This window comes from Anas acuta, chromosome 15 (genome assembly GCF_963932015.1).
Source record: "Anas acuta chromosome 15, bAnaAcu1.1, whole genome shotgun sequence".
NCBI lineage: Eukaryota > Metazoa > Chordata > Aves > Anseriformes > Anatidae > Anas > Anas acuta.
The window spans coordinates 3,892,528-3,910,440 of record NC_088993.1 but is presented as its reverse complement, the minus strand read 5'-3'; the positions used below and the strand labels follow the sequence as shown (position 1 = coordinate 3,910,440).

General features: G+C 34.7%; 1 protein-coding gene across 45 annotated transcripts in view; it reads right to left on the bottom strand.

Annotated features, from left to right (window-relative positions):
* Window positions 1-17,913, bottom strand: part of RBFOX1 (RNA binding fox-1 homolog 1) — an 881,332-nt gene that overhangs the window by 267,071 nt on the left and 596,348 nt on the right. For 15 of the 45 annotated variants that reach the window (XM_068698964.1, XM_068698959.1, XM_068698961.1 and 12 more), the window contains 2 exons: window positions 16,993-17,147; window positions 14,155-14,375 (listed from right to left, as the gene is read on the bottom strand). The exons of 26 other annotated variants lie outside the window; for them this stretch is intronic. In XM_068698964.1, coding sequence (XP_068555065.1) covers window positions 14,155-14,241 — 87 coding nt within the window. In that variant the 5' untranslated portion in view covers window positions 14,242-14,375; window positions 16,993-17,147. The remainder of the gene's footprint in view (window positions 1-14,154; window positions 14,376-16,992; window positions 17,148-17,913) is intronic. 4 more of the 45 variants (XM_068698968.1, XM_068698970.1, XM_068698969.1 and 1 more) reach the window with 2 other exon arrangements.

The window sequence follows — 17,913 nt, the reverse complement described above, 5'->3', positions numbered from 1 at the left end:
TCTCTTCTAGTAGGTGGTACACTTCAAGAGCTTTCTTATTTTATTATTTGTGGGTATTTTGTACTTTCGATCCAGTGGCTAGAAGCTGAAATAAATAGAAATAGAGCCTCACAATATTCTAACTGCAAGGGTGATTAAACATTCAAACAGTTCGGTAGGGTATCAGTGAAACTGATGGATTTCAAATTACTTGGATATTTAAAACAAGATTAAATATCTTCCAAGAGGTCTGTTTTAAGTCAGTCTCAGAGAAATTATGTAGCATGTACATTCAAGAGGACAAACTGAATTATCATAATGATTCTTACTGGCTTGAATATCTTTGAATCTGTAAACCTGAAGTCCCTCTTCTTAATAAGAAACCTTACTTATATAAAGCTATACATCCAGTTTTTGATTCTGTTTTTTTTTTTTTTTTTTTTTTTTTTTTTAAAAAAGAAAAAAAAATAGGTTTTGATACTTTTGAGAAATGTTTCTTTTGTCAAACAGCATGGAATCAATTTTTAACAACGTCCTGTCTTGAGACCAAGAAAGAACCATTACACATTCCATTTGACTTTTTCTATTTCTGCAGCAGTACATATAATCAGTCTCCTGTCCTGTTAGAGACCAGAAGTTAGCTATTAAGAATTTAGTCTGTTTCTGTTTGTTTGATTTCCAAAAAGTTGTGGAAGGTAAATGACTAACTACTTCATCTCATTCTTGAATCACAAATGCTATTTAACAAAGAATAAATAAATAATAAATGTTTCACCTCAATTTGGAACTTTTATACTTGTGAATTCACTGAAAGCCTCCAGTGAATCACTGCTTAAAGAGAATTACCCAAATACAGAGAAAAAAGTACAAAATTGAGCATATTAAGAGTGCAGTAGTATCTATATATAATACCTCCAAAGAGAGACAAATTCATTAGTTTTAACCATTAGGTTAGGAAGCCAATACTAAAATGAATTGCAGTTTAGACAGTACATTTGAAAATTACCTCATGAGCTAACAGGCATCATACTCAAGAAGCACTTTCACAAGTACTTTAAGTGCTTGCTAGTATGGTGTTCCCTAAAAATATATCTTGGATCTGTCTCTGAAAATGTCTGTCTGCCAACTTAAACTATTTTTATGCTGTGTAACTCATATCTTTTTTTTCTCCTCTTTGCAAATGAACTGAAGTGTCTCAGAATAACATTTTAATTAATAAAATGAAAAATATAGTTTATGTTGTTCTAGTTACAGAGAAGTCTCCCAAGCTACAGAAAAAATAAAAACATTATTAAAGCAACTAGATGAGAGAAAGAACAGGCAAGCAGAACACAGAAAACGAGAAACATTGTACAAAAACTGTACACTACAACAAGTCTTATAGAATGGTATCAAGAAAATGAGGCACTGGGCAGTTTATTTGCTGTGATCAGGAAAAAAGCTCTCAGAAATAAACAAGAATAAATACGGGCTTAAATAATTATGTAGTATGGCTCTAGCCTGAAAGTATTTTCAAGTATTTCAAGTACTTGATCTTAATTTCTGAAACTTGGTGGAGGAACATGTTTGCAATTAATTTGACCACCATAAATTGAAAATGTGTAAGTCAATGTCATCCACCTGTCTACAAGTACAATACTAAACACTATTATTTTGAAATAATCTCTCTCATGCAATGTAATATTCAGTAACGAGTCACTGGATTAACTTTTCCTTTCTTGATTTATAATATTGGAGCCAAGAGAATAGAAATACATTTCTCAGCATTTCCTTACCATTCTGCTAAAGGAAGGCTTTTATTTAAAAATTTCATACAGTTCTGTGAGAATCAAACAGTAACAAAGCAAAAAAAAACCAAAAAAACTTCCACTAGGGATATACTGACCTCACGATGACCAAAAAGCAGTATATAAAAAGTAAATTTCAGACACTTGAGAGGCAATTCTTGTGGATGAGTACCAGAAATTATCACATACCAGCACGATTTAACACGGAATTACTTTTAGCCTCATACCTGCCTAGAAGATGCTCCTTCTAGGAGCCATAGGCTGCCTAGAAAGATGCTCCTCAGCAGTCCACTAGTTCAAGAGATACCCACTGACCACTTAAGACATTTTCTCTCATAGACTTAGCTTTCAGGAAGCCAGTGGATTCTCACTCTCTTGCTTTTATGAAATCCAGAAGACGTATATTACAAGCTGTATCTGCAGGTCAACTTTCTCCCTACCTCTGCTATTAGTAAAGATGGTGATATACTAAATTCTACTTATATCCATCTAAAGAGGAATTTAACAAACATATTATATGGAGAAATAATTCTAGAGGAAATTATGAAATCAGCCTCACCTCAGTCCCCCAGAAGATGACAGAGTAGCTAATCCTGGAAACCATTTCCAGGCACACGAAGGACAAGAAGGTCATCAGGAGTAGTCAGCATGGATTCACCATGAAGAAGTAACTTGACCAACCTAAGAAGCCTCTCTGCAATGAAGTAAGTAGCCTGGGGGATGAGAGGAGAGCAGTGGACATCACCTACCTAGTGTCAAAAGCCTTTCTGAAGTCTGTCTCCCATAAAATCCTCATAGACAAGCTGCTGAGGGGCTGGATAAGCAGACAGAAAGGTTGTCTGAAACTAACTGAACGGCAGAGCCCAGAGGGTGGTGGTCAGTGACACTAAGTCTAGCTGGAGGCCAGTAACTAGTGGTGTGCCCCAGGGGTCAGTCCTCTTCACCGTCTTCATTAATGATCTTGATGATGGGGCAGAGTTTACCCTCAGCAAGTCTGCAGATACCAAATACTGGGAGGAATACAGACAGCCATGCTGCCATCCAGAGGGACCTGGACAGGCTGGAGAAACGACAGGAACCTCCTAAAGTTCACCAAGGGGAAGTGCAAAGTCCTGCACCTCAGGAGGAACAATCCCAGGCACCAGCACCTGCTGGAGACAACTGAGATGAAAAGCAACTTGGCAGAAAAGGACCTAGGGGTCCCAGTGAACTCCAGCTTGATCTTGAGCCATCAATATGTTCTTGCAGTAAAGAAGGCTAATAGTGTCTGGGGCTGCATCAGGCAAAGTATTGCCAGCAGGTCGAGGGAGGTGATCCTTCCCCTCCATTCAGCACTTGTGAGGCAGCACCTGGAGTCCTGTGTCCATTTCTGGGCTCTCCAGTACAGGAGAGGTATTAATGTATTTGACGGAGGCCAAAGAAGGGCCAAGAAGATGCTTAAGGTACTGGATCATCTCTTACATGAGGAAAAGCTAAGAGAGCTGTGACTGTTTAGCCTAGAGAAGTTTTAGGGGGATTTCAGTGTGTACAGTTACCTGGAGAGGCTACAGAGAAGACAGAGCCACCAGGCTCTTAGTGGTGCTCAGTGCCAGGACCAGAGGCAATGGGTACAAACCAGAACAAGTGATTCCACTGGAACATCAGGAAATGCTTTTTTTTTTTTTTAAATAAAATAAAATAAAACAAAACAAAACAAAAAAAACCTGTGAGGGCTAGCACTGGCTCAGGTTGTCCAGACAGTCTTCCTCCTTGGAGACATTCAGAAGCCATCCAGACATGGTCCTGGAACAACCTGCTCTGGATGGCCCTGACTGAGCAGATGGACCAGATGACCTCTCGAAGTCCCTTCAACCACTCTAACTCTATATTGGCAGATTTATGTCACTATGGAAGTAAGAGTAGAGTAGCAGGCAGACCTTAGTACTTTCATGCATACTTCAGTTGAAAGACTGACTGGCCAGGCAACTTATAGATTCTTTTTACAGACCCAGTACAGAGCTTTGTACATTATTAAAAGACAGGCATTACACAACAAAAAAAGTAATGCCCGTCTTGCATTTTTTTTCTCTTGTGGTGGGTGTTTTTCCCCATCCAAAAAAAAAAAAAAAATATATATATATATATATATATATATATATAAATAAGAGAAGACATATGAAATACCCACTGACATTTTTAGGTCAACACGCTTTCATGGTGTCTAAGATATTTTGACACAACAGAAATAGTAAAATATTGCACATTTTTGAGATACCAGAAAGGCATGCTTTTTGGGAACAGCCAACTGTAATATTTTGTGGTATGTATTGTAACTGAACACATAAGAGTATTTGGTTCTCAGCATCTTTTTCAAGAGTTGATGCTATCATATCATTGAAAATGATAAATCCCAGTCTCTGCATAAAGAGATGTCATATATAATTCAAAAAGTCTGTAGATCTACAGAAGGAAGGGAAGTCTTCATAACCAGTATGCCTCTGAAATCAAAAAGTAACATTTTGGGCATAATATGAAGAAAAAAAAGAAAAAATGAAAAAAAAATGAAAAAGAAAAAGAAAGAGTAAAGTATAATACTGTAGTCATCATGAAGAGTTGCCATCATAAAGCTGATTACAGTCACAATTACACTGAATGTGGAACATTACAAGGCATAACATCACAAGCTTTTCAAGTCAGTTGGCAACATAATACCAAATGCCACTCACATATCAGATTTCAAGTGTAAGCATCCCTGAAATGCATGTGAAATTTTCCCATGGACTGAAAATTTATCTTAAAGATACAGTTTATGGCACAGTGCATATGAGCATAGACTCAGCTGTCAGTCAGGTCTCCTTATGTTTTTCACACAATGACTCTCAAAATTCTACTGCAAATGAAAGATCATATAAACTCCCTTCCTTCCAAATCTGTAGTTCCCTGTTGGGAACATATTCAGCAGATTTGGCATATAGTACAGGACGTATATACTGGGCTTAATTGTGCCTAACAATCATTTTGGCCAGTAGAAGGCATTTTCAGATGGGAAATGTGTATGAACATCTGTCATGTTTCCCTATGCCTGATTTTAACTGTTCCTTCATGGAGGAAGGCATAAACAAATCAAAGCATTCATTTCTGCATTAAAAAGAACACATACTCACTTCAGTCATTCCAGCACTGTATGTCAGTTAAAATGATACTCTGAGAGTCTTGCAATGGATTTATTTTGATTCCTGTATCAGCACTATTTGAAAGGCTAGAGTGTGTTTTAACAACATGTGTCTACAAAATATTTCACCACAGGAGTCAGGGAAGACTGTTTGCTAGTACACACTGACCAATGATACAATGAAATTGATCTATCTATCTCTTTTATTACAGAATTTTGAAAAAATTATTTGAAGCAACTATTATAGGCAACCTTTAGAAACAGTAAAAACCTTATTCACAATAATTTCCCTTGTTTTATGTTTAAAATTCTGAATAAACAAACATGGAGTCATTTTTCCAACTGTACACTTTAGAAAAAAGAAAAAAAAAAACAAAAACAAACAAACAAACAAACAAACAAACATAAGAGGAAACTGATTAAGTAGAGCAATTTGCTAAGTACTGATTGGCATTTTAAGGAGAACTGGGACCAAGTAGCTTCTGTGCTCCAGTTAGTCCTAAATCCATGGTATGCTCATCTGTTACTGGATCCAACTAGTGATAACTGTTAGAACCTTCTCATTACATCCGGGAAGTAAAGTCATATGGATAGATACTTCCTACATGGAAAGAGAAAAATCTAGTTTCCGTGTTAAGAGCTGGACACAGGCAAACTAAGATATTTTCAAGATTTAAGTTTGCTTTATTCTCCTTTTAGATGCTTTAAGGCTAAAAATATGGGTACAGATTTATATCTATACACAAGATTAAAAAATAGTAATAATTAAAAGTGTAATTTATGCCTGTGTTCCCATAAGGTGGTTTGCTCCTATTACCCTTAATCTCCCGATTGTGAAAGGAGAGCTTGTGCTGTCTTTTTTGTGTTCACCTCAGAACAGACTCTTTCATAGCTTGTCACAACAAAACATTTGAGCATGCTCATTCTCCTTGTCCTGCCTTGGGACAAGCTAGAAAATATTGTTTCACTTCTGAAAGTGATATTCATTGGCTTGGAGATTAAATGGTGAAACTATGGCCTGTAGCTCTAATAGAGGACAGTTTTGAGGTACTGCAAATTTACAAACTACTCAGTCCTAACAATTTACTACAAGTGCATAACAAAAAAAAAAAAAAAAAAAGACAAGATTTTGAGGAGCAGACAGTTTCAAGTATGGCTCAAGTACATAGTGCAAGAAAAGTCTGAGGTTTTGTTAAGCTATCATCACATATTTCTTAGAATATTTTCCGTATTTTCTGTTGTGTAAACATACAATCAGCACTCTCTTCCACCCTGTATTCTAAAGGCTCTAAAGAGTTGCTTTTTGGTTGTTCTAAACTCGAGTTTAAAATATTTTCATTCTAAGAGAACCTTGAAATAGTTATAGAGGTTTACTCCATATCTGAAATGTTGCCAAGATCAAATTTCTTCTAAAAAAAAAATTGATTGAAGTCATGTTTTCCAGAAGAACTACAAGTTAACAGCAAACGTGAGCTTAATTAAGAAATAGGCTTTTCTGTATTTTTCAAGGTATTTAAAATTGATGTTACTCTGTTTACACAGACAAGATCTAATACACCACAGAAAAAAAGAAAACAAATATTCAAAAACTAGCACTAAATCCACTCACCTAAAAGTAAAGCAAAAACCTCTACACATAGGATACATATACAACGCTGTTAAGAGAATAGGGAACTATCCTGTATCCCGCCTTAAGCACTCAGTTCAGCATCTAGCTGAGCTTTAACACCTTAATCAAGCTTATGGAGAAAAGTTGTGTCTCGGGAGGGAGGAAAGACTTCTCAGGCTTACTAATTCACTAAGAATCATCATTGCAGGTGGGGGGGAAGCACTGAGGTAACGATCATTTCACCAGATTTTGAACCATTCAATCTAAAGCATAGGTCAGACTACCATAGGTTAGATCAAATCACTGCTTTATGAATCTTTTTAGCTTTATACTAATTTAAAAAGTGTTGCTTTCACTTACGGATATTTTCCCATGAAGTCTGAATAACTTTTCCTTGGAATGCACAACTTGTTTTATTTAGTTCAGAGGCCTCAAACAAAATGTTACAAAGCCAAAATATGGACGATTATGATTCTTGTATACATAAGCAAGAGGCTTCTACTTTCTTCTCAGCAACAAAAAAAAGTATATGAAAAAAAATAAATATATTCTTTATTAATATAATAAAATCACAATTAAAGGGGATTTAGTCATCCTCCAAGAAATCTAGCTCATGCATCTCTGGCCAATGGAGGAAGAGAATAACCACATTCTAGAATTTACCATAAACAATCATAATCAAAATCTCATAAAACACAAGGGGAATATCTGACACAGGAAAATCCACCTGGAATCAATTCCTGTTACCTATTCACAGTATTCATAACCTGTCACAGCATTAAAAAAAATAATTGTACAATACTTTGTTTGAAACCAGGTCCAAGAAAATGGATCCACACCTCAGTTAAAAAAAGACAAGAAAGCAGACCAAAATAAAACAAAAACTGTATTTTAATTAGGTTTCTAACTTTAGCTCAAGTTACATAAAAAAAATTACCAGAAGGCGAATAGGTAAAGTATCGAAGCCAACTCTGTAAAAATAATTGCTCTATATTTAGATATACAAGAAAATTTTGATACTTGACCATCACATTTTTTTTAAACTGATGATTATGCATGAGTCAGGAAAAAAACAAAGAAACAAAAAAACACAGCTGAAATTCCAGATCTTAGGAAATAGTCTGACGAGCTTGCTGGCTTCTAGTTAGGGAATTCTAAACTTGCAGTAAGTAATTTTTTAAACTCATGTTTAAAAAACAACATGCAATTTAGGGGTCTATAAGAAAAATAAAATGCAATATTTTGCCAAAAATATACTTTCTAAAAACACTTCTCTAAAATTTGCTTCCACATGCAGGTTGTTAGAATCCCAAACTTAAAAATATTGCCTTATTTGGGGGATGAATAACTAAGTAGAAACTGTCCTAGTATCTATCTATGAAAAACTATTCTGTTCATACAAGCTCAAATATCCTTTTATTTATGCCACTTAAACACTGCAGAAGGCGTAGCCATGAAGTCCCAGATTTGCCCAGTTCCTTGTCATATCAAAATGTCCCATTGAAGTATATTACCGAAACACAAATTAGTAACCATAATTATATATCTTAACTCAAATTCATTGAAACTGACATTAAATACAAAGGTAGGTCAGGAAAAACATCACAGAATCATCTAGGTTTGAAGACACCTCCAAGATCACCGAGTCCAACCTCTGACCTAACACTAACAAGTCCTCCACTAAACCATATCCCTAAGCTCTACATCTAAACGTCTTCTAAAGACCTCCATGGATGGTGACTCCACCACTTCTCTAGGCATCGGAGCGGGCTGCCCAACAACCCTTTCGGTAAAGAAGTTCTTCCTAACGTCCAACCTAAACCTCCCCTGGCACAACTTTAACCCATTCTCCCTCGTCCTGTCACCAGGCACATGGGAGAACAGACCAACCCCCACCTTGCTACAGCCTCCTTTAAGGTACCTGTAGAGTGCGATAAGGTCGCCCCTGAGCTTCCTTTTCTCCAGGCTGAACAAACCTCAGCTGCTCCTCGTAAGACTTATTCTCCAGACCCTTCACCACCTTTGTTGCTCTTCTCTGGACTTGCTTGAGCACCTTAATGTCCTTCTTGTAGTGAGGGGCCCAAAACATGCATCTGTTGGGTGCCAAATGAAATCTTTTGCTCTTTTTCTGAGCTCAGAAAGAAGCCCTGCCTATGAGATGCCACTGACAGAAGTGACAGAATAGGAGTTAATGTGTCGTTGCCTGACTCATTCAAGTTATGTTCATTTCTGTAATAAAGGCTAATGTTACAAAATTAGACAGATGGGAGGAGAAAACTATCACTTGTTTCTTAGTTGAACTAAAATTATCTAGATAAGCTACCTTCCCCTCTAAAAAAAAAATGCCTTTTTGGTCAATAGGAAAGGCATTCTGCATCTTTTTTGTGCCCTCCCCTTCTGCAGGAATTTTATGATATCTGCATTTACTGGGAAGAAACAAAGGCAGGTTAAAAGAAAAAATATCTTACAACACCAATGACAAAAGACTTTCAAAGCTGCCTGTAGCCTCGAAACAAATAACATTTCACAGAGAATGCATATGGGCTCCGTTACTTGACCCATGTATCAAAAGAAAAAATATAGATATATCTGAGGTTGTATTTCCAGAGGTTTAAATATTGATAACAAAGATGTTGTAAGCAAAGTTATTCAGACCATGATATTGCTATCACCACCACATTACTCCAATTTTATTTCCTATTAAAAGCACTCGATACAGAAAGGAGAAGAGCTTTGCAACTCATACAGAGGGAGAAGAAATTTTAGATATACTCTCAAAAACAGAACATTAAAAAGCAGTCAGATGAAAAGTGACTGCAGTAGTAAAACACGTCCTCCACTGACTAAAGCACTGGGAAGTGCATTACCAGTAACAGGAGACTGTTATCATCTGAAAAGACCATACAACACAATCAGACCAGAGCAGATCTGCATGTAAGGTAAATCATCTACTTACTGCATTTCAAATGGGCAATACAAACAGTGTAAATAGAAATTATACATTGCATTTCACTAGATTGTACTCCAAAAACAACCAAGGCAAGTAGATACTACTTCAGGCATCACGGGAAGAGGTAAAGCATTGTTCTATCTGCAAACCATTATTCAAGTGAAAACTACCAAACTACAAAAGCATTTTCAGCGTAAGCTTACACAACAAAACATATCCACAATGTTATGGAAAACTGGAGAGCCACAAAGTATGTGTGATTTTACAGGTAGCCTAACACACTGCTGTGTACAAGTATGTTGAATTTATTCACTGTTAACATTTCCCTATAGAGCAAAAAGACAAAAATTTTACAGACTGATAAAGATGGAGCTGTGAAGCCTGTACCACTACTTTTCACAGTATATTCTAGGCAATTCTCTCACTTAGCCCTAAAATAAAATGGAACTATCTACAGATTACCACTTTTCCAGTTGTCAGTTAAGCACACCAGTTAACCAGTTATGGAAAACCAGACAGAATCAAAATACCTCAAGAATAATTTAGGTTTAAGTATAATGTACTTAGAAATACAGTAATTCCCGGTTTATTAAAATACTTAACTCAACAGTCACTTATTTCTTATTTTCCTCTACCTCACTTTACCACCGCACAAATAATTAAGCAAATAAACAAAGACAAGAGAGTTTTAGCTTAACTGTCTGAAGTCTTTGACAATGAATGTAAACTTAAGCCCTCAGAACTCTTACAGTTTTTCTTGCCACTAATGTTAAAATAAAAGTATACTTTAAAATATACTGATCATATTCAGAAAAAGACGTTTTCTTAATCTTTAAATCTAAGTAGCCTGTTTTGTATGAAATAGAAGTTTCTCTATTTAACATTTCCAAATACTTTACGAGAAAGTCTAATTTCATCTTTAATACATTTTATAATAATAATGTATATGAAAAACACTGCTAAATGGAAACAGAACCATTTAAGCCAGCCATTCATAATTTAGCATACAACATTAAAATTTCACATATTACAGTTGTGCTTATAAAATATCTTACCATTGTCCTAACATATCAAATATGTTAGCAAAAAAAATTTGCAAATAGCAATTGCAAATATTTTACATACCTATAGTACATAAAGCAATAAAGATGAAGTTAATATATAGACATTAAACCTGTTATTCTATGAAAAACATTACGTTCCTATGGATTTCTAAATAGTTAATCTGATGCAGCACTTTGTAAGCTGGATGATAAACAGAAGTACATTTCACATGCTTATTCTGACAATGTGTAAGATAGTACAGCAACACCCACACAAAATTACTGCTAACAGGGCAATCGTCATGCACCCTGGCAATGCAGATGGATCTTTTTCACTCATGTGACATCCTACTCACTTCACTGTTTATCTGGACATAAGGGTTCCCCTGTGGGAATCAAAGTGCATATCTGGGATAGGAACCAAGGGCAGAATATGAAAGCTTTTACTGGATTGCCACACAATGCTCTCTCCCTCTCTCTCTCTCTCTTTATTTATTTATTTATTTATTTATTTATTTATATCACCTGCCAAAGAGATAGTAGCTTGATAGCTTTAATTCAAAATGGGCCTTGCTGCCCACAGCATATATAGTTACTGGATGTTTTCTCCTAAATTTTCACCCAGGAGGAAGAACAGATGGGAGAAATAAATATTTTTTTTTCCTCGATAAGAATGTGTTAATAAATCCTAGCTAGTATAATAACTCGTCATTCTAATAAACTTTGTATTTATTTATTGAAAAAAAACAACACGAGTTTATTTATATGTATTGTATTTGTATATATATTATAAATATATAAATAATATGTATACATACATTAATAATCTATTAATGTTATATATATATATTATATATATATATATATATTGTATTTATATTTAACTTGTTATATTTGACATATTTGTAACTTAAATCCATTCTCTCTCCAAAAACATATGCATTCGATTCTACATCTGCTCACTCAAATATACAACCTCCACAAGACAAATACAAACCCGCTAATATGTAATTGGAAAAATTACACATGGTTGTTATATATAGTGTTTCCAGAGAGGTATCCATCATATCTGCCATTTTTTGGTGGTTATAAGTTCTTCACTCTGCAGTACTCCGTAACAAGAGGCTGTGTGACAAAAGCATGCTGAGGATGTAGGATAGAGCTCAGCAATGAATTAAGAAGCAGAGGCTGGCAAAGGCTGTAAACACAGCATAAGGTAAAATAATATACAGAACTTGAAGGTGAAGAACCTCTAAATACCTCCATGGAGTTACCTCCATGTGTACTCTCTGCTCCACCATAGAACACAAAAGGTCAAAGCACAACAAAAAATAGTTCTCCAAATCTCTATGCAATTCTCTACACTGTTTTCATATGCAAGCAGCCTTGGTGTAAGTGCAAATCAGAAATCATGAGGAATCCCTAATTGGAAATAACTTCTTTCTGTAAAAACCCAGGCAAGGAAGTAAATTGCAATCTTATAAGCCTCTAAAATGTTAAAATAGTCTTGGGTTTGAAAATACATCATCATCGTAGCTCTCAACATGTAAACCAGTAAAAACATTTACATAATTAGTGTATCAAGACATTTTAAAAAAATCCATCAAAAGTCTGAACATTATGCAATTATTGCTGAAAAGAGGCTGATAAAGATATGTCTATTCAGTGCCCTTTGCACTAAGTATTTTGGATGTTTAGTTTTACATTTTATATACTCAGATTTACTTTAAGAGACAAACAATAAGCATTCTAGTAACATGAGGTGATTGCAGATACCGTAAGTTTTGATAAAAACTTGGGGTTAAGCCATTCAGTGTTCTACTGTGCCCACTAAGACAATATATTTGTTTTGTTTTCCAATATACAATTTTTATGTATAAGGTTAGGGAGAGGTAGAGAAGAGGGGAAACTGGAGAAGAATCTGCATGAAGAACATTTTCCAGACAAACCTGTAAATGTACCAATTTGTTTGGAGAATAGCTCTTACTGCTTCACTATATTAGACCTATGGAAACATAGTAACATAGACCTGGATATATCTTTCTAAGGACAGAAAGGAAAGAAAAAAGATTTGAAATAAGGCATCCTGAATTTTCAAAGGGCTCTTTTTTTCTAATCTATCTGCTTGGATAATGTGCCCAGAGTGGCATTTTGTAATGACAGCAACTTTCCAACAAATCAATAGTTATTTAATTCCCAACAAGCTCTCGAGTCCATTAAACCTGATTACATTCACCCATTTCAGTTGGGTGCAGTTATTTTTCCTACACCAGCACTTAATCTATAACAGGAACTTATGAGAACTTTCAAAAGCAATTTCAACATCAATCAGCATAGAGTGAAAGGCACGATTTGCTTGTAATTATTTATTGGACAGGATGGCACAGGGTCTGACTGAGCTCTAGTGTCTGACCTTCACCCTCAAATTCTAATGGATATGAAGGCTTGCTTGATGCGTTCAAGTGTGCTACCGTGTCTCGCTGCACAAAACATAGCATTGGCTTGCATGGGCCAGAAGGCACATTTTTTCAATACCTGGTAATGGCCACTGCTGTATTTTTATTTTAGAAACGTAGGATATTAAGCTTTAAGTGAAGAACGCAATTCACAATCTGTATTACTGAATGGACCCATACAGAAAAGAAAAATGTTCTGTGTTGCAATTCCACCTCTGTGCCCACTAACTGTTGTGGTGAAGGTGCATAATGAAAATTTTAAACAAATGCCTCTCCTCCACAGCTAATTTGACTGATCACTAGCATGACACTGAAATGCAGTACTGCATATTATTCTTTTTTGAGCCTGTTTATGTATAACATCTAACTACCAACATTTATAAGGTGCATAGTGTTCATTTGGGGAATGCTCAAAAATGCTGCTTGAATTCTTTCTTAATCTTTTTTAATTCTGTAAACAATGGAATAGCTTTTGCTTAAGTAGTATCTATATGATCTATACAAAATTTTAAGTCTAACATCAGAACACTTCTACTTTTTGAAAAAAAAAATACAGTTAAAAAAGACAAATCAACAACAACTAAATCAGGAATAGTCAGTTAACTTCTAAAACATAAAATTCTCTCTCAGAAGTAGGATCTTGCACTTTAAGGACTCAAAAGAATTAATATGATGTGTGTAAATATTCTGTGAAGGTGATGTATTTTTCCATACACAAAAGAAAAAGAAAACCTTCATTCAGTGTGATGCGTAACATATGCATTAATGCATATTTAACACTACTCATACTTGCTGTGATAAAACACTTAACCTAAACACATAATGGTAAGTTACTTCGTCTTATGATCTGCTGTGGGAATGCTGAGTCCCTCAGAAACCTAGAATGGATAGCAAATCCTCTGCCCTGTGGTCAACCTCGTGAAGCAAAGGCATGAATGTTAAATAGCAGACAAATCAATACAAGCAAATATAGCTCAACTACACCATTTATTCAGCCATGAGAGATGTCAATACACAGATTAGGGTGATCCATCTTTTTGATTTCCTACTGTCTTCTCACTGACTACATGAAAGCTTTTGCCTGTATTAAAAGTGTTTGCTTTCTCAACCATAAAAATTTCAATTATTACTCTAAGTGCACTAGAGTTAAGTTGCTTGTTGGAAGCGGCCTTGCATTACCTGAACAAGTCCAGCGAAGTATGGTGCTGCCGGCAGAATCATTGGCACTCCATATGGATGTAGCAAAACTCCTTGAGACGACAACATGTTTTAAGCGATAGTATTACTCCCACTAAAGCTAAACACATCAATTGAAAGTTAGGGGAAAATCTATATACCAACTTCTTCCAAAATCAGAGCTAGAACCAAATAACTTCTGTCAGGGGCAAAGCCCACATCAGCTGTAAAAAAAAGAAAAAAATTGACGTCAGCAACTCTTAATGTTAAAATTTTCTTCAGAGACAACAGATAGAGACAACAGCTGCAAAGCTAACTCTACCAAGAAAAGGAAGGTGCTATTTTGGGACCATCTTAAATAACATGACTAACCAACTACTCTATACCGTTCAAATTTTAAGTAATAAACACATGCAGATCAAACTCTCTGTCCTGGTCTTCAAATAGGATTAGAATTAATATTCCTGTCTTAACTGGCACATACATGACAACAGTTGCTATTATAACCCATTAAAAATCATCTTTATTATGATTGTTTAAATAACTGTTTCCCTGTATTTATAGCTGTTAAACAATATTTATATGAGATTTGAAACTTAAGCCTGCTAAATTCAACATATATTGTTTTGAATCATTACATTTTTCTTATTTTGAATATTTGAGCTACCTGATGCTAGCTAACAACTTCTTAGTGTAAATTATATTTTAATAGCTTTTCTAACCTTTCACATCTCTGTTGCTGCATTTATCATAGCTTTTTGAAAAAGAACAAACCTGACCTTTAGAGTATCTCATATCTGTTCTCTAATTAAACTTACACTCAATGTAAGAGACAGAGTGAAATTTACCCTGTTTTATCCCCCAAACAAAACAGATTTACTTTTTAATGTACTATTTGCCAGTCATACTTTTCTACAGCTAATCATTTTTATTTTAGACAAAGTAAACTCAGGCATTAACACTTGTTTTATGTGCCATAGATCTTTTATGGTTAATGTCAAGAATTACAATTGAGCAAGATTTTTTTTTAATTCAATTAAGAATTAGGTGTTTAAAACTTCCTGTTACAAGTTAAATATATATCATTCTCTCCTACAGTCTTTGAATAACCAGGGTGCTTCACATCACTAATTTCAACTACTTGATTTTGTTGCATAATTACTTTTCCAGATAACTAATTACAGACAAGATTTTATGTGATACTCAATTATTTAGTGTCACATTTTGACCATCGTGAAAGGCTTTCAGTAATTGATTCTCATGTATCAAGGCAGACGGGTTGCATGATTTAGAAATCTACCTTAGCAGGTGCATGTTGACCCTTGCTACTAACAGCCTTAGACCATTTCTAAGTTTAGATGTTAAATAGTGACCCTGTATGATGTTTTTTTTTGAGAAGCTGCCAATGAGGACAGCAATTATCATGTGATGATGTGATGTTTACCTATCTCTATTTTCTGTTCATAGAATGACTTCATTTTTCTTTTAGGGATAATGCTATTCACACAGATCACCTAACTATGCTCAGCTATTAATCTTTTTTTTTTTTTAATCTATCTATCTATATGTATCTTTTCTTATTAAGAAAAACTTATTAAGCAAACATATATATATATCTTTTATATAGTTTTATAACTATACATATAGTTATATAATATACATATTATAGTTTTATATAGTTTTATAACTATATAGCTTAATTATGCACACAGTAAACAGACATGTTTTTGCCAAAATATTTTCATAATTTTCAACATGGTATCAGTTATTAGCTTTCATAGAGAAACATACAAACATTACAACTCATTTTGAAGTATTTCACTTCTAAAAAGCATTTTCATTTTAACTACTAGTTATTTGTTTAGTCTAACAGAGTAAGCTACATGGGAAAAGAAAGAGGATTTCTTTCACTTTGCAATGGAGATTATAACGAATTCTGGAAGCTTCACTCAGATGACTCCAATGGGACAACTGACACAACCATGGACTGTTAAATTGCACTATAAGCACCTAGTCATTTTTTGTTTCAATATATATGTAACATGCTGATGAAATTTCCCAATGACAAAGTTGGAAGTTACTGTGATTACTGAGGATGGTAATAATATTATATAGGAAGAATTGCTTAACCTTACAGACTTGTTAACAGAAATGGGATTATAAAATGTAAGGTTATGCTTCTGCCAAAAACCAACTTCAGTTCTAAACTTCTCAGGAAAAAGAAAAGAAGGACCTCATTGTTGAAGGACTTTTATCTACTAGCATGATGCAGATATGAAAAGATGAGTTACAGTTCTTAAGTGTTTCTCAAAGGTATTTCCAATTATGTTTGGTTCTCTTAATTCACATTTTTTTTAAATGATTACAGCAGCTATAGAGGAAGTCCTTTATGTGTAGTTTAGGTGAATAGAACAACTATGCTGTAACAGAAAGCTAAGAAAGCTATGAAACAGTAAGATAAAGAGACTTCTGAAGCTAAGGACATTCCTGGCACACTGAATAAACAAGGAATGTTATGAAAAATATTTTTAGCCTCATTTATGCAAGAAATGTTTAAAATGCATTTTTGTGTTGAATAAGTGAAGTTATAGAACAGCCTTCCAAATCAATAATAGCAAAAAAGAATAGCTTATAAAAGAAATAAAGTGATATGATGCTAATAGTATTAGTAGCCTAGCCTGATCTTAACTTACAGGAAGACCTTTCCAGTCCTTTGCAAGCAGTATAAACATTCAAGAATAATGAAAATATCAAGTTTATATCATTTATTGTAGCATTTGTATTCACTACATTTTAGATTGGAATATATAAAAATAAAATTTGAAAATAAACTATAATTACCTGTTTTAATGATATGATGCTTTGCTTGCCTCACTATAACAACATGCTTCTAAATGTATAGCCGTATGGCACTCCAAATCCAAGCTCTGACTTTCTGGTTGGGCTCTTTGATGATCTCCCATGTGTGCACCAGCTACCTAAGTTCGCACAAACCTCTGTGAATCAAAACCACAGAAGTACATACAGCTTTACTTGCATCTCCGCCCTGTGCCAAATTCTGAACTTACGCCAATACAACTATATCAACTTCACCAGTTTATACCAATATATTTGTTTTCATAGTATATTCTCCCTCCCAGCAATACAAAATGGAAATTAGTCTTAAGTTTTACAGTTCACTGTTAGCATTAATGGTCACTCCTGTTTTGCAAGAATACATTGACTACATGAAATTTGACCATAAGGACTGCTGAGGACACAGAGACCAAACCAGAAGAGTATTAAATACACTAGTAATTGTTTCACTTTAGCAGGACCTCTAGCATGATTAAGGTTAAGCATGAGCCTAAAAGTTTTTGCTAAGACAAAGCCAGAATGATCAGTACCATGCATATCAATCACCATTCTGAAGCTATTGATGATGACAGTACTTATTTCCTGCCTACTTCAGTATTCTTACTCCCCCTTAAAAGCTGCAGGTGAGAATATTTTAAACAGCTATGCAGCTTTCACTTTCATGACATTCTAGAAAAGTATAATGCTGTTAGAAAAAATAACGTTTTAAGCCATTTTCAGTATGCTAATTGAGGGCATGATTCCTTCAACTGTTTCCAAACCCACTTTCTTTATTAAAAAATTCCAAGGATTTTCTGCAACTGAAAATTGATTTTAAAAACAAAAGACAGGAAAAAAAAAAAAAAGGAAAATAGACGAACGCTAGTTTTATATATAATATATACACAAAAACATACAATTTCTTTT